Raw genomic sequence first — 25,948 nt, 5'->3', positions numbered from 1 at the left:
AAAAAAAAAAAATGTTCCCAGACTTAGCTGCTTCTACGCAGATAAGACGGAAAGCCTTTTTAGGCTACCGACAGGAAATAATTGCTTTGGGATACTCATTTAATTTGAGATTTCCATGTAAATGCCTTATAGCAAAGCAAGATGAAGTTTTTATTTTTTCCATGCCTGAACACTTAAAATATTTCTTAGATCAACGGAAGATAACAACTTCATCCCCTGTGTCCAATGTTAATTAAATATATAGAAATGCAGGTTTCTGTAATAGCCCTGGCATTTTTGGATATTATGTGCTTCAATACTCCCTTAATTCTTAGTTATTCCACATTCCTCTCAAGATTGAATTGAAAAAAATGGTTTTGATTGATGTTAAAATATTTCTTGAAATGTAAGTTAAAGAAAGAAATTTCTAATTATCAAGCCATTTATTTTTGTGTTTCTATTGTAAATCATTTATTGTGATTTATTAGAAAATTAATAAAAAAAACAAAAAACCCCAACATATGCTCTTTCTTTAAAATAAACCGAACTTCTACAGCCTTTGTATTTATTTGTTTTTATATACCAATGTTCAATTAGACATATCACGCCGGTTTACAGAGTAACATAAGAATCTGTTAACATAGATTTCTTAATTTACATTGAAACTTTGTAACAAGAGTAACAATTTGGACAGTGGAGAGTCCTAAGTGTCATTATATATTATGACAGATGTAGTGAAAACATTATAACTTTGTAACATATATAATAAGATAACTTGAGTTGTTGGGATTATAAATTATAACAGAAGTAGTGAGAAGCATTGTAACTTTGTAACATATGTGTCAAGATAAGTTGAGTTGTTGGGCTTGGGCATACTATAGGATTATGCGGTTCTATGAGGGGTGTTGTGGGGAGGGGAGTGATGTGTGTGTTGGTGGGGGAGGAGGGCTCATCTTAGTGTAGTTGTGGTGGATGATGTGTGGTTGTTGGATATGCTTTTTTGAAGAGCCAAGTTCTAAGGTTCTTTTTGAATGATTGGGTTGTGGGGTCGAGCCTGAGCTGAGGTGGTAAACTGTTCCAGAGTGTTGGACCTGAGACTGTTAAGGATTGGTCCCTTGTTGAGGTTAGGTGGGCCATTTTTGGTGAGGGAGTTGGGATGAGTCCAGTTTTGGTGGAGCAGAGTGTTCTCTGAGTGGATTGGAAGTGCAGGGCATGGCTCAGCCAGTCGAATTTTTCAGTGTATAGTGCTTTGTGGATGTAAATTTATGAGTAAAGAAGCCACCAGTTATAAACAGTACAATGTTGAGATTACTTACCTGATAATCTCCTTTTCCTTAGTGTAGACAGATGGACTCAGAACGAATGGGATAGAATCCGCGTGCTAGCAGTTGGAGATGGATCTGACGTCAGCATGGGGTATATATATCCCCACAGGAAGCGTAGCAACTTAGTAATCTTCCTTGCAAAAGCTGTTATGGATGTGTGTACTAACGCTCAGTGAAAAGTGAAACAGGATTCCCCTGACCGATTGATAGTAGCTGGAGACCGCCAGCATTCACAACCGGAAGGCGTTAACACCTGGTAGTGTACGCTCTCATAGAAATAGATGACATGGCTTACCTTGAATCGGTGAAACCCATGTACACAGGCAGCTGGGCGGGATGCTGAGTCCATCTGTCTACACTAAGGAAAAGGAGATTATCAGGTAAGTAATCTCAACATTTCCTGGCGTGTAGCCAGATGGACTCAGAACGAATGGGATGTACAAAAGCTTTACTCCCAGCCTGGGCGGGAGGCTGCCCGAGGACCATGTAGGACCGCCCTCGCAAATGCGGAGTCCCCCCTGGCCTGGACATCCAGACGGTAGAACCTGGAGAAGGTATGGAGGGAGGACCACGTCGCCGCTTTACAGATTTCTGCAGGCGACAGCATCCTGGATTCTGCCCAAGATGCCGCTTGTGCTCTGGTAGAATGAGCCATGACTTGTAGAGGCGGAGACTTCCCGGCCTCCACGTAAGCTGCTCTGATAACTTCTTTAATCCAGCGGGTGATGGTGGGCCGCGAGGCCGCTTCACCTTGCTTCCTCCCGCTGTGCAGGACGAATAGATGGTCCGTCTTTCGTAGTTCTTGTGTCACTTCCAGATATCTGGGCAGCAATCTGCCAATGTCGAGATGGCGTAATAAACGCCCTTCTTCAGATTTCTTCAAACCCGCCGTGGTAGGCAAGGATATGGTTTGGTTAAGATGAAATTGTGAAACCACTTTAGGTAGAAAGGAGGGAACCGTACGAAGATGGATAGCCTCAGGAGTGATACTGAGAAAGAGATCACGGCAGGACAGTGCTTGTAGCTCTGAGATGTGGTGTGCCGAACATACCGCCAGTAGGAACACCATCTTCAAGGTTAGAGAACGGAGAGATAGTCCCCGAAGGGGTCTGAAGGTGGATCCCGCGAGGAAATCCAAAACAAGATTGAGGTTCCATAAGGGCACAGGCCACTTTAGTGGCGGACGAATATGCTTGACTCCTTGCAGGAAGCGAGAAACATCTGGGTGCTTGGCGATGGTCTTGCCATCCCTCCTGGGACCATAGCAAGACAGCGCAGCCACCTGAACTTTGATGGAGCTGAGGAAGAGACCCTTCTGAAGTCCATCCTGCAGGAAATCCAACACAATAGGGATTGTGGTCGCATGTGGATTGGTGCCATGAGTGTCGCACCATGCTTCAAATACTCTCCAGATCCGAACGTAGGTGAGGGATGTGGAAAACTTGTGAGCTCGGAGGAGTGTATCAATCACGGGCTTCGAGTAACCTCTTTTCTTCAGTCCAGCCCTCTCAATGGCCAGACCGTAAGAGAATTGAGCTGGATCCTCGTGGAGGATGGGACCTTGACGTGGAAGGTCCCGGAGAGGAGGCAGGGGAAGAGGCTCCCCTGCCAGTAGTCTTCTCATGTCTGCGTACCAGGGTCTTCTTGGCCAGTCTGGTGACACTAGAAGAACTAGGCCCCGGTGTTTCTGAATCTTGTGGATGATGGCGCCCAGCAGAGGCCACGGAGGAAAGGCGTATAGCAGAGTCCCTGGAGGCCACGGCTGAACCAGGGCATCGATTCCGTGGGAGAACGGGTCGCGCTTGCGGCTGAAGTATCTGGGTATTTGAGCATTGGACTTGTCCGCCAGTAAATCCATGTCCGGAATCCCCCAGTGATCCACGATCATCTGGAAGGCTGTGGGTGACAGCTGCCACTCTCCCGGATTTAGACGTTCTCTGCTGAGGAAGTCTGCTGTGGTATTGTCCTTCCCGGCAATGTGGACGGCGGAGATGTCCTGAAGATTCGCCTCTGCCCAAGTCATCAGTGGGGCGATCTCCAGAGATACTTGTCGGCTTCTGGTTCCGCCCTGACGGTTGATGTATGCCACCGTGGTGGCGTTGTAGGACATCACTCCGACTGCTCTGTTCTTCAGTCTGTGAGCAAATCGAAGGCATGCCAATCGGACTGCCCGGGCCTCTAGACGGTTGATGTTCCACGCTGCCTCTACTCTGTTCCATCGCCCTTGTGCGGTGAGTTCTTCGCAGTGTGTTCCCCTGTTGCTCAAGCTGGCATCTGTGGTGAGCAAAGTCCACGTGGGAGATGACATCTTCGACCCCCTGCTCATGTGGTTGGACTGCAACCACCACTGCAACTGGGTCCGCACTCTGGCTGGCAGAGGAAGGTGCGTGGAATAGTTCCGTAGACGGGGGCTCCAGCGAGAGAGCAGGGAGTGTTGTAGAGGTCTTATATGGGCCCTCGCCCAAGGCACCACTTCCAAGGTGGATGTCATGAGACCAAGAACCTGCAGATAATCCCAGGCTATGGGCCGACTGGCTCCCATCAAATACTGGATACGCTGCTGAAGTTTCAACTTTGTCTTGGTAGTGAGACTGACATTGTCTGCCCGGGTGTCGAACTGTACTCCCAGGTATTCCAGTGACTGGGAAGGCTGTAGGCAGCTCTTGCTGAGGTTGATTACCCAGCCCAAGCTTTCCAGAAGGGCGATCACTCTGTCGGTTGTCCGAAGGCTCTCCTCTCGAGATTTCGCCCTGATCAGCCAGTCGTCTAGGTAGGGATGGACCAGAATCCCTTCCCGCCTGAGTGCCGCTGCTACCACCTTGGTGAATGTACGTGGTGACGTGGCCAACCCGACGGGCAGAGCCCGGAACTGGAATTGGCGGCCTAGAACCTTGAAGCGTAGGTAGCGCTGATGATCCGGATGGATCGGGATATGCAGGTATGCCTCTGACAGGTCTAATGCCGTGAGGAATTCTCCTGGCTGTACTGCGGCCTTGACGGAGCGCAGAGTTTCCATGCGAAACCTCGGTACCCGTATCGATTGACTGACTTGAGGTCCAGGACAGGCCGAAAGGTACCCCCTTTCTTGGGTACCATGAAATAAATGGAATAGTGTCCAGAATTCACTTCCCAGGCAGGTACTGGGATGATGGCTTTCAAGGACAGGAGCCTCGCCAGGGTAGCTTCCAATGCTGCCTTCTTGTGTATGGGACATGAAGATTCCACAAACTTATCCGGAGGGAGATGATGAAAGTCCAGATAATATCCCTCCCGGATAATGGCGAGGACCCACTGGTCCAACGTGATCTCGACCCATCTGGGGTAGAAGAGGGTTAACCTGCCCCCTATGGCTCTGTCCCCCAGATGAATCGGCGGATTCTCATTGGGAGGCGCGGCCGGGACCCGAGCCCGGGCCTGCTCCCCTCTTGCGCTGCTTGGTACGAAAGGACTGATTCCTGGCCTGAGGACGTGGTGCCTGGTAGCGACCCCTGTAAGGATCAAAGCGCTGGGAACTCCTGCCCCTGGAGGGCCTTGGAAAGGCGTGCTGGCCCCTTCTGAACCGATCTTCCGGCAGTCTGGGCACTGGAGAGGCACCCCATGTACTGGCCAGTTTATCAAGGTCGCTGCCAAATAGGAAAGAGCCCCTAAAGGGCAATCTGGCGGAGCGTGTCTTTGAAGGCGCATCAGCTGACCATCTCCGGATCCAGCATCCGTGAGGAACGAAAGAGCTGACTCCATGTCTGCTGCTGGAGCGTTGTTCCTAACCTGTGACAAACAGGCGCGCGTCACCACAGTGCAGCAGGTCGCGATCCGCAAAGATAGAGCTGCCACCTCAAAGGTCTGTTTCAGAATGGCGTCCATTCGCCGGTCATGAGGCTCCTTGAGGGCCGTCCCCCCTTCAACTGGAATGGTAGTGCGCTTGACCACAGCGCTAATCAAGGCGTCCACCTGAGGGCACGCCAGCAGGTCCTGGATAGCCGGTGCCAATGGGTACATGCCCGTCAGGGCCAGGCCCCCTTTGAAGGAAGCCGCTGGTGCCGCCCATTCTAAATCTATCAGTTGTTGTGCCGCTTGCAAGAATGGAAAATGGTGGGCTGTAGGAAGAAGACCTTCTAACAGGGGGTTCTGCGCAGAGGGTACCGAAGCGCTGGGACCTGTAATATCCAACTCCGTCAGACACTGAGACACCAGGTCGGAGAGATCCTCCTTAGGGAAGAACCGCCTCATGGTTCTATATGGCTCAATCCCTGGGGGAAGTTCACCCTCGTCCGGGAGTTCGAACTCGTCCGGTGAGACCTCCTGGTCTGATTGATCCGGATTGTCCAGCGGCGGGAGGTCCCGCTCACGATAAGGGCGTGAGGGTCCAGGAACAGGATCCGCAGGAGCCGCTACCGCAGCAGCAGCCGCAGCAGCCGCCGCAGTCGCAGCCACCGCAGGAACAACAGGAACAGCAGGAACCGCAGGGCCTGGACGGGAAGCCGTTTGCATCTGTACAAAAGCATGAATCCCCTTAAAGAGATCCACCCAGGAAATTGAAGCAGCCTCTAATCTCCGGGGTACAAGATCCCCCGGGATTCCCGATTGGTCGAGACTGCCCCCTAAATCCGGGGTAGCCCCTGGGGAACTGTCAACAAATCGTGGCAGAGACCGGTCCTGGCCCGAGGGTCCCACGGCCTCCTCACATTGGGCACATAGGGAGTCTGGCTCTTCACTGCGCGTGGCTCTAAGCTGGCATGCAGAGCAGAGGCCAAGGGCTTTAATGGCTGAGGCAGGCGGCGCCGCTGCTGAAGACGCTGCTGCATTCTGATCCATTGAAAAATATGCGCTGAATGTTTAATACAACAGGCGCGCAAAAATAATAATATGCGGCAGCAATATGCGCTCAATACAGCAGGCGCTCAATGATAACAATATGCGGCAGCAATATGCGCTCAATACAACAGGCGCTCAATAAGAAGAATATGCGGCAGCAATATGTGCTCAATACAACAGGCGCTCAATAATAACAATATGCGGCAGCAATAGGCGCTGAATACAACAGGCGCTCAATAAGAATAATATGCGGCAGCAATATGCGCTGAATACAATAGGCGCACAATAAGAATAATATGCGGCAGCAATATGCGCTTAATACCACAGGCGCACAATAATAATAATATGTGCTCAGCAATAGGCGGCCAAGCTCAGCAATATGCAGTTAGGAATACACGCTCAATGGCTTTCAACAGGCTCTCAGCAATAAGCGGTCAGTAATACACGCTCTATGGCTTTCAATAGGCTCTCAGCAATAAGCGGTCAGTAATACACGCTCTATGGCTTTCAATAGGCTCTCAGCAATAAGCGGTCAGGAATACACGCTCTATGGCATACAATAGGCTCTCAGCAATAAGCGGTCAGGAATATACGCTCTATGGCATACAATAGGCTCTCAGCACTAAGCAGTCAGGAATACACGCTCAATAGCATTCAACAGGCTCTCAGCAACATGCGGTTAGCAATACACGCTTAATGGCATTCAATAGGCTCTCAGCAATATGCGGTTAGCAATACACGCTTAATGGCATTCAATAGGCTCTCAGCAATATGCGGTTAGCAATACACACTCAGTGGCATTCAATATGCTCTCAGCAACAGGCGGTTGAGCAATACACGTTCAGTGGCATCTGCACACAACAATAAGGCAATATACGCACAAGGAGGAACAGAGCTGCGCCTATTATGGGCGCTCAATACCTGAACAAGGCCCCAAAATGGCATCCTCCACGGCGTGCCACGCCGCCGATCCTCTGCTCCTCGGAGACCAGAAACAAGAAATGTACGCCTTACCTGATCCTCGGCGCTTCCCGGCTGGAACCCGGGCGGTCTCCGGCTGTGGGGGGAGAGGGCAAGTACCTCCACCGCCGCGTTTGAGGAAATGCACCCGCTGCCTCGTCCACGCCGGGACCGAGGCGCTTCGAAGTCTCACCCGAACCTCGCCCGGGGGCTATGTCCCTGCCGCGATTTGGCCGGACCGAGGACTTACACCTCCGGGGGACCACGGAAATCACCCCGGGAAGCTCAACTGGGGGAGGGACCCCCTGGGTATCACCGCAGGAGCGCGGGGCTCGATGCTATAGAAGTTTCAGTAAGTAGAAAAAGAAAAGAAAAGTAGATTTGGAAAACACGCTCAGCTAGCGTGCAGGCTCTCCAAACTGCTTTGGAGACGGAAATTACTAAGTTGCTACGCTTCCTGTGGGGATATATATACCCCGTGCTGACGTCAGATCCGTCTCCAACTGCTAGCACGCGGATACTATCCCATTCGTTCTGAGTCCATCTGGCTACACGCCAGGAAATATAGGTTGCTATTAAGCTTTATGTTACAGCAAAACACTTCAAATCAAGTAGGCTTTAATTCTTTACATTTTTTTTTTAAAACATGTTTTATTTTGTGTCTGATCAATAGAAAAAGGGTAGCCATTAATTATTTTTACAAAATCATTAATACAGCTCAAGATTCAATTATGCACTTAGAGATAACGTGTAGTAAAAAATTAAAAGATGTTCAGTGGTTATTCTTACAGGATGCAGAGGGGTTACAAAACGTACACTGTAAACTTGTATATATAATTAAGGACAAACATGATTCATGTTTCAGAATAAAGTAAAGTGGCCTGTGTCCAAAGCCTATATTGCTTCTTTAAATGTGAGCGTTTCATATGAAAACCGATGCATTCAGAAAACAATACTGTGTCATTATTTCTTCTATAAAACAGTTGCTACACTTAAGGGAAAATGCTGAGTCATGACATCAAAGTGTTCTATAACTTATTAAAAACATTTTCTTTTAATTCAGAACTAACAATTCAAAACAGACATGGCCAAATTATGGAAATACTATTAATGTAATGTATATCAAAAGAATAAACTGCCTCTTCACCCATCCTTTGGGCTCACTTGTGCCTGTTAGACTAACAGAGGCACATGTGAGCCCAAAGGATGGGTGAAGGCAGATTATTCTTTAAAAGAAAGGTGCACCCTCTATGTACACACTGCAAATAGTCCTATTAATTCAAACGCTTAATGAAAGACAGTCATTACTTAGATTTAAAATTCGGGAAATGGTTACGTAGGAGAGCTTTTCAAAAGTTGAAACAAAAATCTTTTTCAGAAATTAAAACTGAACAGAATTGTTACAGTAATAGAATGGAAATCAGTTCAAAGGTCACACATTCCTAGTTTCTCTCTGATATGCATTATAATCTTGGACAAGTCATTTTCTCTCTTCTTGCCTCAGGCACAGTTTTAAGATCTCTGGGGCAAGGGGTGTACCTTTATGGTAATTTATTACCCTGGCTAGAGTAAATGGATTCTCCTGAATCCCTGGAAGCAGCTATGTTCAAACAATGTCACAAGTTGCCTTACAGGGAACAAGATTGAATTGTTTCATGCAGTTTTTGAGTGTATGTGTGAGACAGCAAGACAATAAATGACAAATGAGATCTATTAGTATGCAACTCCTGCTAATGGAAGGATAAAGGACATTATGGGGAGCTATTTTAGGAATAAAAAAAATTCAACTTAAGTATACAGGACTACAACTTTATTTTAAGCAAGAGAAACATCTGCTCAGAGGCAGAGGTGCATCAAAATAAGATGGCTCCAAGATTGGCAGAACAGAAAGTACATTAACCTAACTATTTATTGATTTACACGTCATGCCTACTAACCTGATAACACTGAAAGCTGACAAAAATGTTTTAACAACCATGCACACAAGCAGTTTAAATAATTACAATCTGATGGCTTTCTGCCTCCAGGATACATGGGCTAGGAAACTTAAGTACAGTAACTTGTCCTTCTCCTTGCTGACCTAGAGCTTTCTTGAGTTGATGTTCTAGTAGCGAGAGCTCTATTTACATGTTTTCTCTTTGGCATTTTGCATAACATAAATACCACCAGTGCAGAAATGAGTCAAACTATTAGATAACCTCTATACCAGGTATTTCCTAATCAAGAGAAACTGAGAAAAGCAATGTATTCTTTTTTTGCAGCACAAGTGTGTCCAAGGTGTCAGAAAACAGACCTTTGAAATTCAAGATATTTCTGTCTGACTGGATTCTGTTTAAAATTGTATTAAACTAGTGAAAAGCAAGGGTAAATTATAGTGCTTAAAGTCAGGAACCAGTAACTTACTCAGTTAGGCCCCTGTGCTGTTATTCTTACTAGGATCTGTTTAAGATGGTAAAAAGAAAATAAGTGACAGGAGAGTAATAACTTCAAAATGGGAAATTTTGTGAAATTCCTCACTAATTGCTATTCATGTACCACTCATAGGCATGATGATGTCTTTCTGGTCTGTCCTCTACAAAATGAAGTAGAACCCAGAGTTGATCATTTCACCCATTAACTTGCTTAGGTTTTAGTATTATTAAAGAGATAATGGCACCAGCTTCTTCTACAATATACTGCCCTACAGGACAGGAAGTACAAGGACCAACACCACTGAAAGATTTATACTTGGAAAAGCTGGAATAATTTAAACAAAAAAGGAGAAGTGTCCTAAATGATTCCTTCAATTCCCTGCCTGTGTGGACAAGGGATTTAATGAAGCAGTGACAGTTTCTTGGAGAAGGCTCTGGTGGATCCTCTTGACTGCTCTCCTCAGGTAATTGGTGCCCAGAGGAACATCAGACAGAACTGAACAGATTTCATCTTGGCTGGAGAAAGTTAAAAGAAAACATCACTTTAGTTGAGAAACAAATAGCCAGAAATTTAGCATAATCTGTTGTCCATCCTTTCTACCTTACTTCTAAAATTAAAAAATGCACAAATGTTCTGTAGACTTGTTTTTCTACTCACCCAATATTCCCAATATGTTTCAGAACAGTGAAGGACAGAGGAAGTGTTGGGTAGTCAGATGACAGAAATATTGTCATGTCAAATTTTGCCAAAGCTGCAGAACTGGAAAAAAGAAGCTTCACTCTGTACGAAAGAGACAATTATACACATAAGCAAAGTTAACAAATGTGCCCTGATACAGAAGATATACTTAACTTGTTTGCCCTCTTTCTTTGTGTCCTTCTCACTAATCAGTTACAGACTATGCAAAATCCACAGATTTGTAAAAATCTAACAAGGGCCACAAGGTGAATACTTCTGCTATGGCCTTTGAAAATGGACTGAGATCAATAATTCATTTCACATTGTTATTTTTTTTTTAAACTTCTACAGTCCTGAATTCTGTTTGAACAAGGGACAGAAAGGTGAATTAAATTTAACAGATATTTTTATAACTGAGGTGGCCAATTAGCAGTTTCATGAAGACATGTCCAATCTTCAGGGCAACAGTAGTATAAATTGACCAAACACATGCAGGCTCACACTCTGTGGCTAGGCCCCGTCCCTCTTCCTATATTGTAAGTTTCTGATTTAGAAAGGGGACCACTGAGAAAATGTGTACCCTGGGTGAAATGCAGTACAGTCACTGCTTACAATAGTCTACCTTTCTTCAGAAAAGGTATTTTATTAATTTTGTCTCCGCAGTTCCCTCCTGCTTTTTTGGATTTACAGTTCATATTGGATTTAGTCTTTGCTGGCAAGCCTTCATTCAAAGCAATCAGAGTTTTAACCTATTTTAACCTTCTTCTCTTTCCTGTGTAGCCCAGTCGCCACCATCAGTGCTCAGTGACAGACCACAGACCATGGCCGATTGAAATCTGGTACACATGTACCCTGAATCTGGGCAATAGGTGTTTACAGCTGGGCAGAAACTAGATTTAGAAACTGAAACCTGATCTTTCGTTGGCTCCTTAACTTTATTTCCTGTTACTGGCTCTTATACATCAGCATGAAATTAAGAAGTTTAAAGACAAACAGTTAAAAAGACAGATAAAGAAGAGGAAAATATGAGAAGGCATAATAAAAAAAAGATAGGGACCAAAGTAAAGTGTCACTTCAGCAGAAAGGAAAATAAATGAGGCCGGATATAACAAAGATCTTGACATTTTTTATAATTGTATGAGAATTGTATGTGTTTTTGGAGTTTTTCTTTGTACAGTTTGTATAGGATGCTTTTGTTTTGTTTGGGCTTAATACGGTTATTTAATTTTGGTGCTTGAGAATTTTATCAAACTTAGTCTTCACATCAGGATAAGTTGGCCATCTCTGATTTGGACAGCAAAATAGGAATGTTGCCTTACTGTCCATTACTTTTCTATTAACTCTCACAAAGTTTGCACCAAAATTATTGCACACACATCACAGTAAACTAAGACCAAAAGCTCCTCCCTATCAGGGCTTGAGACTTCTCTTACTGGTTCTAGCTCAGCTAGATGTCATCTGCAGAATGCTTCCTACCCAGTTAGGAAGTACTTTGTTAGCAGTGTTTGTCTTTAAAATACTGAAGCATAAAATCAGTTATGAACTGAGAATATCAAATTTATTTGAGTTTTATATACCGTCATTCGGTAGAGCCATCATAACGGTTTACAAAAATATACCTTTTTCCTAGCAGTTGTGTAACAGAAAAAAACAATGTGAACGTTATACATTTTCTTAGCAGCTGTGCAACAATAAAAAACAATTTGAACAATATCAGAAATAAGCATATCAAATCCAAATCAATGTGTGCAGCTGAATATCTAAACATGTAAAAAGCTAGCACAAAAATAAGCATATTTGCTATTTGAGAGGATTAGTAAAGACCGATTTGATAGAATAGTAATTAATGATAAAACAAAGCTGCTTTCCTACAGTAGGTGTTTTCAGAAGATAGCAGGAGGAAGGTGGGATTATGAGGACTATGTATTCTGCTATCCTTGTTTAACATGATTTACAAGTAAAGAACTTTTCTTTCTTTCTCCCTAGCTACAAGTAGCCTTGAAATAAAGGGGAAAATATAAGAATGCAAATGGGCAAACCACATATTTTTGCTGGCAACAGGTCAATTTGTAATTTTCTTCTTTTATTATTTTTTGGAGGCAAGAACATGTCCTGGTGGGAGTTGAATTCTAAATAAATCATACAAGACAGATTAATCAAACCTACTATAGCATCAGGAATCCTTATACAAACAGTAATGAGATGTGAATGTATATAATGGAACTCCATATCGTTGTCCATAGAGGCTGATCTCAAGATGGGCCACCATGGATCTTACACTATGAGCCTTGATCTGCCTTGGCATAACAGGAAGAGATGCAGTCTGCTATCCTATTAGATTGTGTGCATTTGGCTATTGTAAACCCAGGTCTATTGGTATCAAAAGAAACAAAATGCTGGAAGGACTTTCTAAGAGCTTTAGTCTACTTCAGACAGAAGGCCAAGATTGTTTTGCAATACAGATTACAAAGCTAGTTCATCCTTATGGATATGTGGCCTGGGGAAAATGCTGGAAGAACAATTGATTGATTAAGATGGAAGTGCAACACTATTTTCAGGAACTTAGGCTGCTTGTGCAGAACCATCCTATTAAAAGTTTAAGGTGAATAAGTCATTAGAGCCTGAAGCTCACTGACTCTGCGTGCTGAACTGACTACCATCAAAAAGACGACCTTTTAGGTCAGATACTTCAGCTCACATGAGTCTAATGGCTCAAAGAAGTTTTCATTATCTGGGTCACTACCACACTGAGGTCCCATGACACAGTGGGGTGCTTAATGGGAGGTTTCAATAGAAACAAGCCCCACATAAACTGAATAAAAGCTTCACTGGTTACATGTTGGTGGTAAGTGCCAGCTGCACTGAGATGTACTCTAACCAGATTCTGCAAGAAGTAGAACAGGGGTTTCCAACCTTTTTGGGTGTGGGGACCACTTTTCAACATCCAACAGTTTTAGGGACCCTCATCTTGTTCCTACCAATCTCACTCTTGTCCCCCCAACATCTTCCTCTCTAGTCCCTCTTTCACTCAGCCCCTCCCCCATGTCTCACTCTGCCAACTTTTCCACATCAGCATCTCCTCAGAAGTGTCTCTTATGATCAGACTTTCCTCAGTCTCTCTCCCCAAGTCTTATCCTCCCCACTCATCTCTCTCTCATCCCAGCATATCTTCACTAATCCCTCTTCCCCCAGCAACCAACCTCTTCCTCCCATTTGAGCCTTTTTCTCCTCCTGCCATCCCTATCCCCTATGAGATTTAACAAATTTTTGGTGGGCAAATTCGGGATACATGGAGATTCACCCAATTGCAGTAGGGGGATGGGAATAGGAATTTCCTCCACTGAGGCATGAGCATAGGGGTGAAAGAGGTCCTTCAGAGTTGCAGAGGATCAGTTTCATCCAGCCCATGGTGGCAATATCACCTCCAGGTTTATAGTCCAGGTCATAGATTGCTGCCGTGGGGCGGACAGAAGCAACCTCTGTATCAATAGTTTGTGGGACATAGATGCAGACCATACTAATTTCGGATTGGGTCACAAATTTCTTTATATTCTCTTTCAAAACAATTTTCCAAACTTTGATGTCTCTGGTTTTATTTTCTGTTCTGAGTCTCCCTTTTTATTCAAGGTCTTCCCCTCCACCTCTGAACTTCTGCTCTCCCAATTCCCCACTTAAACCCTTAGTCCTGCTCTTCTCCACCCCAATCCCCAATCTCTCCCCTCCAACCAACCCATGATTCTCTCTCTCCCACACCACAAGTTCCCACTTCCAACACCCCACAAGCCCCCACTCTTTCCCACACTCTTCACAAGTCCTCACCCTCTCCTGCCACACACCTCACCTTGAATTCCAACTCCCACACCTCATTCCTATGGTACTCTTTCCTGTCCTTCCCACATCTCCACTCTCAATTGCACAAACCTGGAAACTTTCAATTTAGAGTCACTCAGATTTTTATCAATTAGCAGGGGGCATCTTGGACAGTAAGCACACAAGCTTTCTTCTCTTTCATATATATTAAATTTAAATCTCTTATATACTGCCATCTCCAATTCAAAGTCACACTCTCTCTCTCACCCATATATATATATAATCATTTTCAAACTCATGCTTGTTCACATTACTCTCATTCTCTGACAATCACCTCCCCATCATGCCACTCATATATACTTCCTCCCCCACACTCACTAAGGATCTCTCCCAACCCCTCCAGCAACCTCTTCCCTTAGAGCCCATACAGCTGATGGGACTTCTTCCAGCCATGCCATCTTCTGTTTCTACAGTGTGCACATAGGAAACCCCCTTCTTCCTGCCAGTACAGGCCAATCAGAGGTATCCTCCCTTCTTCCAGTTGAAGGGGACAGCGGAAAAGGAGGCGGCATCATATTGGCTCATTGGGGTATGAGAAGGGGAGGAGGCATTTGATTGGCCCATGAGGGTAGGCATGAAGGATTCTCTCCCTGGAAGACTGGGAGAAAATGTATGAGGCGAAACAATGGGATAAAATTAAAAAGAGCTATTACAAAGGCAACAAATCTATTTGTTAGGAAAGTAAAGAAGAGAAGAGAAAGAGGAAAAAGAAACCGATCTAGTTCTCTAAGGAGCTGGCCGAAATAAGGCAAAAAGAACACCATTAAAGAAGTATAAAGGATCTCAAAAAAAAGGAACACAAGGAAGAATATCTGTTAAAAGTGAGGGAATCAAGCGGAATTGCCAAAGAGGTAACGAGATGAGACAAAACATTTTTCAGATATATCAGAAAAAAGAAGGGAGGGACAAATTGGTATAGTGAAATTGAAAGGTGACAAGGAGCATTGTGTGGAGAGAGATGAAGAAATGTTGGAAATATGAAACAGATACTTCAGTTCGGTGTTCACTAAAGATGACCCTGAAGGACTATTGCTGGTTGACAAGACTGTAGATGGAGTTGGGTAGATGAAACTCCGTTTACAGAAGAGAATGTATGGGAAGAGCTAGGAAAACAAAGTGGCAAGGCCATGGGGCCGGATGAGGTTCATCCCAGGATACTGAGGGAGCTCAGAGATGTGCTGGCAAGTCTGCTGCGTGACCTATTCAATAGATCCCTGGAAATGGGAGTGGTGCTGAGTGATTGGAGAAGAGCGGTGGTGGTCCTGCTTCACAAGAGTGGTAGCAGAGAGCAGGCTGGAAACTACAAGCCAGTTAGCCTCAACTCGGTGGTGGGAAAATTAATGGAGACTCTGCTGAAGGAAAGGATAGTGAACTATCTACAGTCAAGGAGGATTGCTGGACCTGAGACAGCACGGATTCACCATGGGAAGATCCTGTCGGACAAATCTGATTTTTTTTTGATTGGGTGAATAAAGAATTGGATTGAGGAAGAGAGTTCGATGTGATCTACTTGGATTTCAGCAAAGCTTTTTTCATATTTGTAAATTTTTATTGTGTAACAAACAACAATACATTCCACAACCAATGGTAGTAAACAAGATACCAATATCGTCAGTAGACTGTGCAATAAAGTCTTCAAAACATCTCTTGAAAATGGTATCTATGACCAGCATTCATAGTGGCTAATTCCTTTTCTATACATGTGCCCAATAAGACAAAAGACATGATCCATTATGAACAAAATTAACAAGTTGCAACCACCCTGGTCTGGATATTGTTCCTTGTATACAAACTTTTCTTTCAATTAACCCATCCTTCCCTCCCTCCCCAACAACAAGCTTTACAGAAACATGAGTGTGTTGTAAGAATGAAAACATTACTAAGCATCTGGGTATGGTGTACATAAGTAACATCAAATTGGGTTCTATAAGAATGTCATTTCCCTCCACTATCAGCTCAGTATGGTAATACAAAAGAGCTGTATATGATGGGGGGTGAAGGGCTGTTGTGCATGGAGCAATAGATGATAGCCACCCCTCGTATTTGGACCAAACCTGATTAAAGCGAGAAAGTGCTCCATGTTTATGAGCGGTAATTTTCCCCAAAGTGTGCATAACAAGTACTTTAGCTTGGACATATTGTAAAGATGGTCCCGCCTGGTCCTTCCAGTATTTGGCTATGGAGCATCTAGCTTCGGTAACTACATATTTAATGAATTTGTTCTTAGCTGAGTCACAGTTAGGACACTCCCGATTGAGAAGAGCGCAGGCAGGAGTAAGATCCATGGAAGCTCCTATAATCAATGTTAATCATTGTGAGATCTGTTGCCACAAGACCCCAATTTTTGGACAAGTTCACCAAAGGTGAAAGAACGTGCCCTTGGCAGAGCACAACTTCCAACATGTGTCAGTTGTTCCCGGATACATGTGACTTAACTGAATGGGGGTGATATACCACCTATATAACATTTTGTAGCCGTTTTCTATATGGGTAGCGGAAATCAAACCTTTCCTCAAATGCATATATATCTGCTTCCAATCTTCCGCTAGCCATCCATCCTGTAAGTCCTGTTCCCATGCCTTGAGGTGAGGCAGCTCCTGTTGACAGGTAACTTTTAATAGTGAATAAATCTGGGAAATAAGTTTATGGGATTTGTCAGCTTGACAACAAATATTCTCAAAAGGCGGTATACCAAGAGTCAGATCCTCCACTATACGGTTGCGTGTCATGAAAGATCTCAACTGTAAGTAAGTGAAGACTTCTGTGGGGGGGTAGACCACAGCGCTTACTTAATGATGGAAATGTAATCATCCCGCCTGGTTCCCAGATATGTTGCAATTGTTTTATTTCTAAAGTGGTCCATTTTTTGTGAACTACAACATTACAATCAGGGCTGAAGGAGCAGTTATGAAATAAGTGCTATGGTAATACACTCTGGTGCCCACTAATTGTTTTTTCCAACGATCCCAGGCAATTAGAGTAGCGACTACTGCATCAGGTAAGCTGGACCTGGGGTGCCAAGTATTCCGGGGTTGCCACGGTATGGCTTGAAGTGGTGTGTTTCCTAAAGATGCTTGTTCCAACATCACCCTTCAGCAAAGCTTTTGATACGGTCCTGTATAGGAGGCTTGTGAATAAAATGAGAAGATTGGGAATGAGTGCCAAGGTTGTGGTGTAGATTACAAACTGGTTGATGGATAGAAGACAGCAGGTAATGGTAAATGGAACCTATTCTGAAGAAAAAATGGTGTTAAACGGAGTGCCACAAGGATCGGTGTTGGGACCAGTTCTGTTCAATATCTTTGTGAGCGACATTGCGGAAGGGATAGAAGGTAAAGTTTGTCTATTTGTGGATGATACTAAGATCTGCAAGAGTGGACAAGCCAGAAGGAGCAGAGAGAATGAGACGGGATTTAAGGAAGCTTGAACAATGGTCAAAGATATGGCAGCTGGGATTCAATGCCAAGAAATGCTAAGTCATGATCCTGGGGTACGGTAATACAATAGAGCTGTATATGATGGGGGGGTGAAGGTCTGTTGTGCATGGAGCAAGAAAGGGGTTGGGCTGATAGTGTCTAGCGATCTGAAGATGGCAAAGCAATGTGACAAGACGATAGCTAAAGCCAGAAGAATGCTGGGCTGCATAGAGAGGAATAATTAGTAAGAAAAAAGTGATAATCCCTTTGTACAGATCCTTGGTGAGGCCTCACCTGGAGTACCGTGTTCAGTTTTGGAGACCGTATCTCAAAAGGGACAGTCAGGATGGAGGCGGTCCAGAGAAGGGCGACCAAAATGGTGGTGGGGGGGTCTCCAAATGACTTATGAGAAGAGGTTGAAGGTCCTAAATATGTATACCCTGAAGGAGAGGAGGTGCAAGGGAGATATGATACAAACCTTCAGATATCGGAAAGGTTTTAATGATGCACAATCGACAAACCTTTCCTGCTGGAAAGAAATCAGTAGAACTAGGGGTCACGAAATGAAACTCCAGGGAGGACGACTCAAAACCAACATCAGGAATTATTTCTTCATGGAGAGGGTGGTGGATGCCTGGAATGCCCTTCTGGAGAAGGTGGTAAAGATAAAAACAGTGAAAGATTTCAAAGGGGCATGGGATAAACACTGTGGATCCCTAAAAGCTAGAGGATGTAAATGAAGAAAAGAGTGCATGGGGGTAACTTGCTCGTGTGACAGTTACTACCCTTAACCAATAAGCCTTCATACTGTTGATGCAACTCCATTATTGCTCTCTGCTTCAACAGCAGGGGGAAAAGAGGAAAAGGAGAATTAGATTTAGATAGCAACCAACAAGGACACTGAATTTTACAGTCTGGGAAAACAAATAAGCATGGGGTAATTTGCTGATGTGGCTGTTACTACCCTTAACCAATAAGCCTAGTATTTTTTATGCAACTCCAACATTGCTCTCTGCTTCAACGGCAAGAGGTAAAGGGGAATTGGACTTAGATAGCAACCAACAAGGGCCCTGACTTTGATGGTCTGGGAAACTGATAAGTATGGGGTGACCTGTATGGCACGGCAGATGCTACCATAAACTTGCTGGGCAGACTGGATGGACCATTTGGTCCTTTTCTGTTGTCATTTCTATGTTGATGGCTCAAGACACTGCAGGAGGTGTTAGGAAAGGCTTTAAGCAAAGCAAGACCCACAAACATGGCACAGAGGTTGAGCAGGAATCAGGTTTCCTTTTAGAAAAATGTGGTATATTTCCCAATAGAGTTTGCTTTTAAACAGGATTCAAAGATGTAGAAAGTATCCAATAACTTTTTGTGTGCAGAAGACAAAGTCTCTGGAAAATTGTCCTCATATTAAATGGCAAACATTGTCAATTTGAAACCAAAAATCTTTCTGGAAAATTGTCTCCAAGAAGTCAGGAGGACCTAAAATCTATGTCTTCAGAGAACCCAAAGATACCAATTGGTATCCTTTCAACATGCAGACTGTGAGGGCTAGAGACTGAATGTTAGGGTTGAGTAATAAGCCTTAATTTAGAATTACCAGACATGGAGAAGATCTTAGTATGATGATTTTATTTATTCATTTTAATTTATATTCCGCTCTTTGGCACTTCAAAGTGGTTTACATGATGGTTTCTCTGATGGCCATCTCTAGAGAAGAAGGAACCATATATCTCAGCTAATATGGCACTGTGAGTATCATAGATTCCCCTGCTGAACTTTACCAAAGTTTTGGCTATCAAAGGTATAAGAGGATATACATATAAGAGACCTGCCCCCAATTTGGGGGGGGGGGGGGGAGTATCTATTGCTAGCCTGCCTTCTAATTTTCTCCTGGAGCAGAAGACTGATATTTTCCAATTCTGGACTGTAAAACACAAATCTACTTGAAATAGTCCCCAGTGAAGGAAGATCCAAGGACCATTTTTTGAAAACTGTCTGCTAATTGATTTCTTTCCCTGTCAGTTAAGTGGCTCAAAGGGATATCCTGTGATAATACCAGTCCTATACTGTGGCTGCTTCCTGACACAGGAAGGATCCCAAGGTGGCTTGTTCAGGTAGTACATAAACATCTAATTGCCCATCTCCCAGGCATGGCACAACATTGCACTTCTCCTGTATACTTTCTCTGAAACTAGAAGTTCATAGCCACCCTGTTCTACTGCTGTTATGAAGACTTATAAAAGAGGTTCTTGTTACCATCTTGAATATATCATAAGTCAACCAGAACAGATGCATTACCTGTTCCTTCCACCAGCCACAAAAGAGTGTACATTTTCCAGTTTCTACTGAAAGAGAAACTGAATGAAAGTTTGCAGTTCTCTCCACAGGCTATACAAGCAATTGACTATATAGACCTGGTAGTCTACTATGCAGGAGGACAGCATAACTTTCTTCTTCGCACTGATATTGAGAGTTTTAGGCTTACAGCATAGAGAGACAGAACCATATGTCTTAGGCACCATTTGTTTGCAAGACTCGGTTGAACCAAGAAAAATTGTTTCTTACCTGCTAATTTATGTTCCTGGAAATCCACAGATCAGTCCAGATGCATGGGTTTTTCGTCCCTACCAGCAGATGGAGACAGAAGAAAAGCTTACTGACACTGCTCCTTAACATAGTGTGCCACCTACAGTCCCTCAGTATGACATGTACCCAAAGCCAAGATGAAGTTAAACCATAAATAACTTTTCCCCAAAAGTGAAAAGGGGAAAGTTTGAGCCTGCAAACTGGAGCCCACTTGACCATAAAGGAGATTAAAAATTCCCAAACCTAAAAACAATCTCTTTCTATCTACACATAGCAAACAGAGCAGTGTTTCCAGAGAGGGCAGGGCTCTGGACTGATCTGTGGTATTCTAGGAACGAAAATTAGCAGGTAAGAACCAATTTTCCTTTCCTGTTCATATCCCAGACCAGGCCAGACGCATGGAATGTACCCAAGCTCCCCTAAACTGGGTGGGAATCTTAAAGACCCGCTCTCAGCACACTGTTCCCATAACCAGCCATTTGTGGCACTCATCCAGTCAGTAATGGCTTATGAAATTGTGTAGAGAAGATCAAGTCACCATCCAACAGATCGCCTGTGGGAACATTAACTGATACTCAGCCCAGGCCACCTCCTGCACCTGAGTAGAATGGACCCGAAACCCCTAAGGAATTGGACACCCTTTGCTAACCTAAGCCGACATCATGCCCACTTTTAGCCATCATGCAATGGTTGCTTTAGAAGTTTTACTCCCTTTAATTGTTTCCCCAAACAAAAACAAAAAAGGTGATTGGACCTCCAAAGACTGTTGAGGACCTGCAAATAATGTGACAGGACCTTGACATCCAACAAGTGAAGATCCTTCTCACATGGGACAGAAGAGTCCAGAAGCAGAGAAGGTCCATGCCAGACCGAGGTGAAAGACAGATACTACCTTCAGCAAAAAAAAAAAAAAAGCAAGGCACTGTGCTTAGAAACCGGCCATCTGCTGAAAGCTAAAGACAAAGGGTCCTACAACACAACGCTTGAATCTGCAATCCTCCTGGCAAACAGATGACCACTAGAAAAACTACGTTAGCGTAAGATCCTTCAGCGATGCCACAGAGAGCCCACAAATCCAAACTCAGTATCAAGGGAGGGAACAATCGCCTCACTTGACGCCACGATTACTCCCCTCTCTAAGAAAAAAACAGGCCTCCATCTGGAAGCATATCCAGGGATACTCTGTGTACCCTCTGAAATGGTCCAAGGCTGCCACCTAGATTCTTAGAGAATTGAATACAAACCCTTTTGCTAGATCGTTCTGCAAAACTGTCAGAACGTGAGCTACAGACACTTGAACAGGTGCAACACCCTCTTCAAGGTATCATATCCCAACACTCTTCACACTCTGATGTAAGCCAATGAAGTGGAAGGTCTCCTAGTCTGCAACAAGGTGGTACTGGCATCCTCCAAATAGCCTCTCAATTACAAACCATTTCTGTCAAAGCTAGGCTGTAAGACAAAGGTGAGCCACCTGCTCCAAAAAAAACTGGACCTTGATGAAGTACTTGGGGAAAATGCCTGAGCCTTAGGAAACCATCCATCGCCCGATTTATCAATTCCACAAACCACAGGCAATTTGGCCATTCTGGAACCACGAAGATCACACTCCCTGAGTAAGCCCTGATACACCTTAGGATCCATCCTACTAGGGGGTCAAGGAAGAAAGACGCACAACCAATTCTCAGATGGCCACAGGAGCACAAGAGTGTCAAAGTCCCCTGCTGCGACCTCCTGCCTGCAACTAAACAAGCAGGGCACTTTGGCATTCTGCTTCGATGCTGTCAAGTCCAGCTGAGGAATGCCTCACCTATAATGAATGAGAGCAATTGTCTCTTCCTCCTGCTTCCATTCTCTGGGATCCAGTACCTGCTAGCTTAGAAAATCTACCTGAACATTATCTATCCCAGCAACATGAGATGCAGCCAGGATTTACCAGGTGTTGTGCCACCCCACAGAAAAGTTGCTGGAGCTCCCAAGACACCAGGAGACTCGTGGTCCTCCATTTAGTGGTTGATATAAGATACTGTTGTTGCACTGCCCAACATAACTCATACTGCTTGATTACCCAACTGTGGATGAAAGGAAAGCAACTCCTTGCAAACTTCTCTCATCTCCAACTGAGTAATAATTCACTATGCCGCCTTCTCCGACCTAGTACCATTTACCCCTTGCAAATGGCCCCCCAGCCTTTTCGACTAGCATCAGTGGTCACTATCACCCAATCTGAGATCGTCAGCTCTATGCCCAGCTCCAAAATTGGCGTGAGAAAGTCACCAGGAGAGCTGAAACTAGAACTTCTCCAAATGAGGGTTCCATTGGGACAAGGTGCCCTCTGACACGTTCGCATATGTGCACATGCCCAGGGAACTAGACCGAAAGCTGCAATCACTAGTGACCTTTGCCTGCAATTTCCTTTGTGAGAAACACTTTGCCTAGTCCAGCATCGTAAAGGTCTCCTGGGTACTCCAGCGACTGGGATGGAACCAAGTTGCTCTTTGCTGGATTGACTACCCAGCCCAGGATCTGTAATATCTATAAGAGCTATTGTACTGGTCATTGACATAAGGGTGTCCAGAAACAGATGTACTAAAATGCCCTCCTTTCACAGTGCTGTGACTGCTACCACCATCACCTTGATAAATGACAGTCACATTTGCTAGCCCAAACCAGAGCGCACGAAATTGAAAATGCTCTCCCAGCACCATGAAGCAAAGGAATGTTTGCTGCTCTGCTCCGAAGGGAATATGGAGATATGCTTCTGTGATATCCAGAGAAGCCAGGAACTCCCCTTTATGGACAGCTGCAACCGCCAAGCACAGGGTCTTCATTGGGAATGTGGCACTCTCAGTCGCATTCCCCTCTTTTCAGATCTAGAATGGACCAACAGTCACCTTCTTTCAGAATCCTGAAATAGATGGCATGCAGTCCTCTGCCCTGCTCCCCCGCCTCCAGGTGTCCTGGTTGATCTAACATGGTTTGAACTGCCTCTCCTGTGGCACAATAGGCGTAAGGGGAGCTCATGTGCCGAAACCTTTGTTTGTGCTCCAGCAACCTAGAAGACAAATGCCCAATCAATCTTCCCCAATCTCCCCCAAGGAGCACTGTTCAAAAAAGGAAGGTATTACAACTGATACTTGTCACCTATACACATTATTCCCTTAGGGCAATCAGAGCAAGCGTGCTCAAAAATGGTGAGGCATTAACCTGATACTTGCCACCTACATACCTTGCCCCCCTTTGGGCAATTAGAGGCGACGTCTAACTACCACTGTTGCCACCATAAATTAGTGGCCATGCAAAGCCAGTTATATAAGGTACCTGCCCAAAGGGACAAGGCTTCCTGGTACCTACTGTTTCCAGTGCAACCTCACTTGAGTCACAAAACTTCAAACAATAACCATTAATTACAACTCTAAAAGCCATAAGACCTAAGGCGAAAATCATGCACTTCTTAATGCTCCTCTGAACTGAAGCAACAACCTTGAGACCCTGACTCTGAGCTTTCAGTGCAGCGTCAGGGGCACCCCATTCCAAAAACATTAACCTTTCTATGGACCGGAAAACTGCAGAGGGCTCCTTAGGCCCCTTAAAAATGGATTATTTCCCATCCCATCCCACACCCCCACCCCGGGTGACGTCACTTCCAGTGCAGGGGTTAAGACGCTGACCTGATCGGTTGCTTTAAGCCCTAGGGAGTGAAAGATTGAAAGAGTGAAAGATTCTCTGCCTTGCTATCACTTTTACACCTGAGGCAAGTGTTTTTTCATCGGGACTATCAGCCTACCAGCTTGTGCCTGCCGTATCGACGCCTCCCCGAGATCTGGGTCCTCCCTCTGCCAGACGCCGACCCCTCCCCCCCGGGTGACGTCACTTCCAGTGCGGGGGTTGTTAAGACGCTGACCTGATCGTCGGCGCGAGCCGTCGGCGTGCGCTAAAGGGGATCTCCCCTTAGTGCTCCCCTTGGGGCGACGGTCCTCTTTAATACTACTATTATTCTTGGTATGGTCTTATCTAAGGATCTAGATTTGATGACAGGATACCCTATTCCATGTAGAATTAGTGCTAATAGAGTTCCTACTGTTTTCAAACAAAGGCGGGTTAAAATGGAGGAACGTAATTTAATACAAATTCTGATTATTTCAGAATTGCTCTTACCATGCTGTACTTATCCCTTTTTAACATTCAATCAATAGGGAAAAAGATAAGAACATAAGAACATAAGAAATTGCCATGCTGGGTCAGACCAAGGGTCCATCAAGCCCAGCATCCTGTTTCCAACAGAGGCCAAACCAGGCCACAAGAACCTGGCAATTACCCAAACACCTAGAAGATCCCATGCTACTGATGCAATTAATAGCAGTGACTATTCCCTAAGTAAACTTGATTAATAGCAGTTAATGGACTTCTCTTCCAAGAACTTATCCAAACCTTTTTTGAACCCAGCTACACTAACTGCACTAACCACATCCTCTGGCAACAAATTCCAGAGATTTATTGTGCGTTGAGTGAAAAAGAATTTTCTCCGATTAGTCTTAAATGTGCTACTTGCTAACTTCATGGAATGCCCCCTAGTCCTTCTATTATTCGAAAGTGTAAATAACCGAGTCACATCTACTCGTTCAAGACCTCTCATGATCTTAAAGACCTCTATGATATCCCCCCTCAGCCGTCTCTTCTCCAAGCTGAACAGCCCTAACCTCTTCAGCCTTTCCTCATAGGGGAGCTGTTCCATCCCCTTTATCATTTTGGTTGCCCTTCTCTGTACCTTCTCCATTGCAACTATATCTTTTTTGAGATACGGCGACCAGAATTGTACACAGTATTCAAGGTGTGGTCTCACCATGGAGCGATATAGAGGCATTATGACATTTTCCGTTTTATTAACCATTCCCTTCCTAATAATTCCTAACATTTTATTTGCTTTTTTGACTGCTGCAGCACACTGCACACTGCAGCACACTGCTGCACACTGATCTCTTTCTTGGGTGGTAGCTCCTAATATGGAACCTAACATCGTGTAACTACAGCTAGGGTTATTTTTCCCTATATGCAACACCTTGCACTTGTCCACATTAAATTTCATCTGCCATTTGGATGCCCAATCTTCCAGTCTTGCAAGGTCCTCCTGTAATGTATCACAGTCTGCTTGTGATTTAACTACTCTGAATAATTTTGTATCATCTGCAAATTTGATAACGTCACTCATCGTATTCCTTTCCAGATCATTGATATATATATTGAAAAGCACCGGTCCAAGTACAGATCCCTGAGGCACTCCACTGTTTACCCTTTTCCACTGAGAAAATTGACCATTTAGTCCTACTCTCTGTTTCCTGTCTTTTAACCAGTTTGTAATCCACGAAAGGACATCGCCTCCTATCCCATGACTTTTTAGTTTTCGTAGAAGCCTCTCATGAGGGACTTTGTCAAACGCCTTCTGAAAATCCAAATACACTACATCTACCGGTTCACCTTTATCCACATGTTTATTAACCCCTTCAAAAAAATGAAGCAGGTTTGTTAGGCAAGACTTCCCTTGGGTAAATCCATGTTGACTGTGTCCCATTAAATCATGTCTTTCTATATGCTCTACAATTTTGATCTTGAGGATAGTTTCCACTATTTTTCCCGGCACTGAAGTTAGGCTCACTGGTCTATAGTTACCCGGATCACCCCTGGAGCCTTTTTTAAATATTGGGGTTACATTGGCCACCCTCCAGTCTTCAGGTACAATGGATGATTTTAATGATAGGTTACAAATTTTAACTAATAGGTCAGAAATTTCATTTTTGAGTTCCTTTAGTACCCTGGGATGCATACCATCCGGTCCAGGTGACTTGCTACTCTTTAGTTTGTCAATCTGGCCTACTACATCTTCCAGGTTGACAGTGATTTCGTTCA

The 25,948-nt window shown here is 44.4% G+C and overlaps 1 protein-coding gene across 1 annotated transcript in view; it reads right to left on the bottom strand.

The window, feature by feature from the left end:
* Positions 1-8,871: 8,871 nt before the first annotated feature.
* Positions 8,872-25,948, bottom strand: part of KNL1 (kinetochore scaffold 1) — a 629,191-nt gene continuing 612,114 nt past the window's right edge. The window contains 2 exon segments of the mRNA XM_029598563.1: positions 8,872-10,003; positions 10,146-10,268. Of these exon segments, the coding sequence (XP_029454423.1) occupies positions 9,859-10,003; positions 10,146-10,268 (268 nt within the window). The 3' untranslated portion in view covers positions 8,872-9,858.

This window comes from Rhinatrema bivittatum, chromosome 4, assembly GCF_901001135.1.
Source record: "Rhinatrema bivittatum chromosome 4, aRhiBiv1.1, whole genome shotgun sequence".
NCBI classification, from domain to species: Eukaryota; Metazoa; Chordata; class Amphibia; order Gymnophiona; family Rhinatrematidae; genus Rhinatrema; species Rhinatrema bivittatum.
This window is presented reverse-complemented; position numbering and strand designations above follow the sequence as displayed.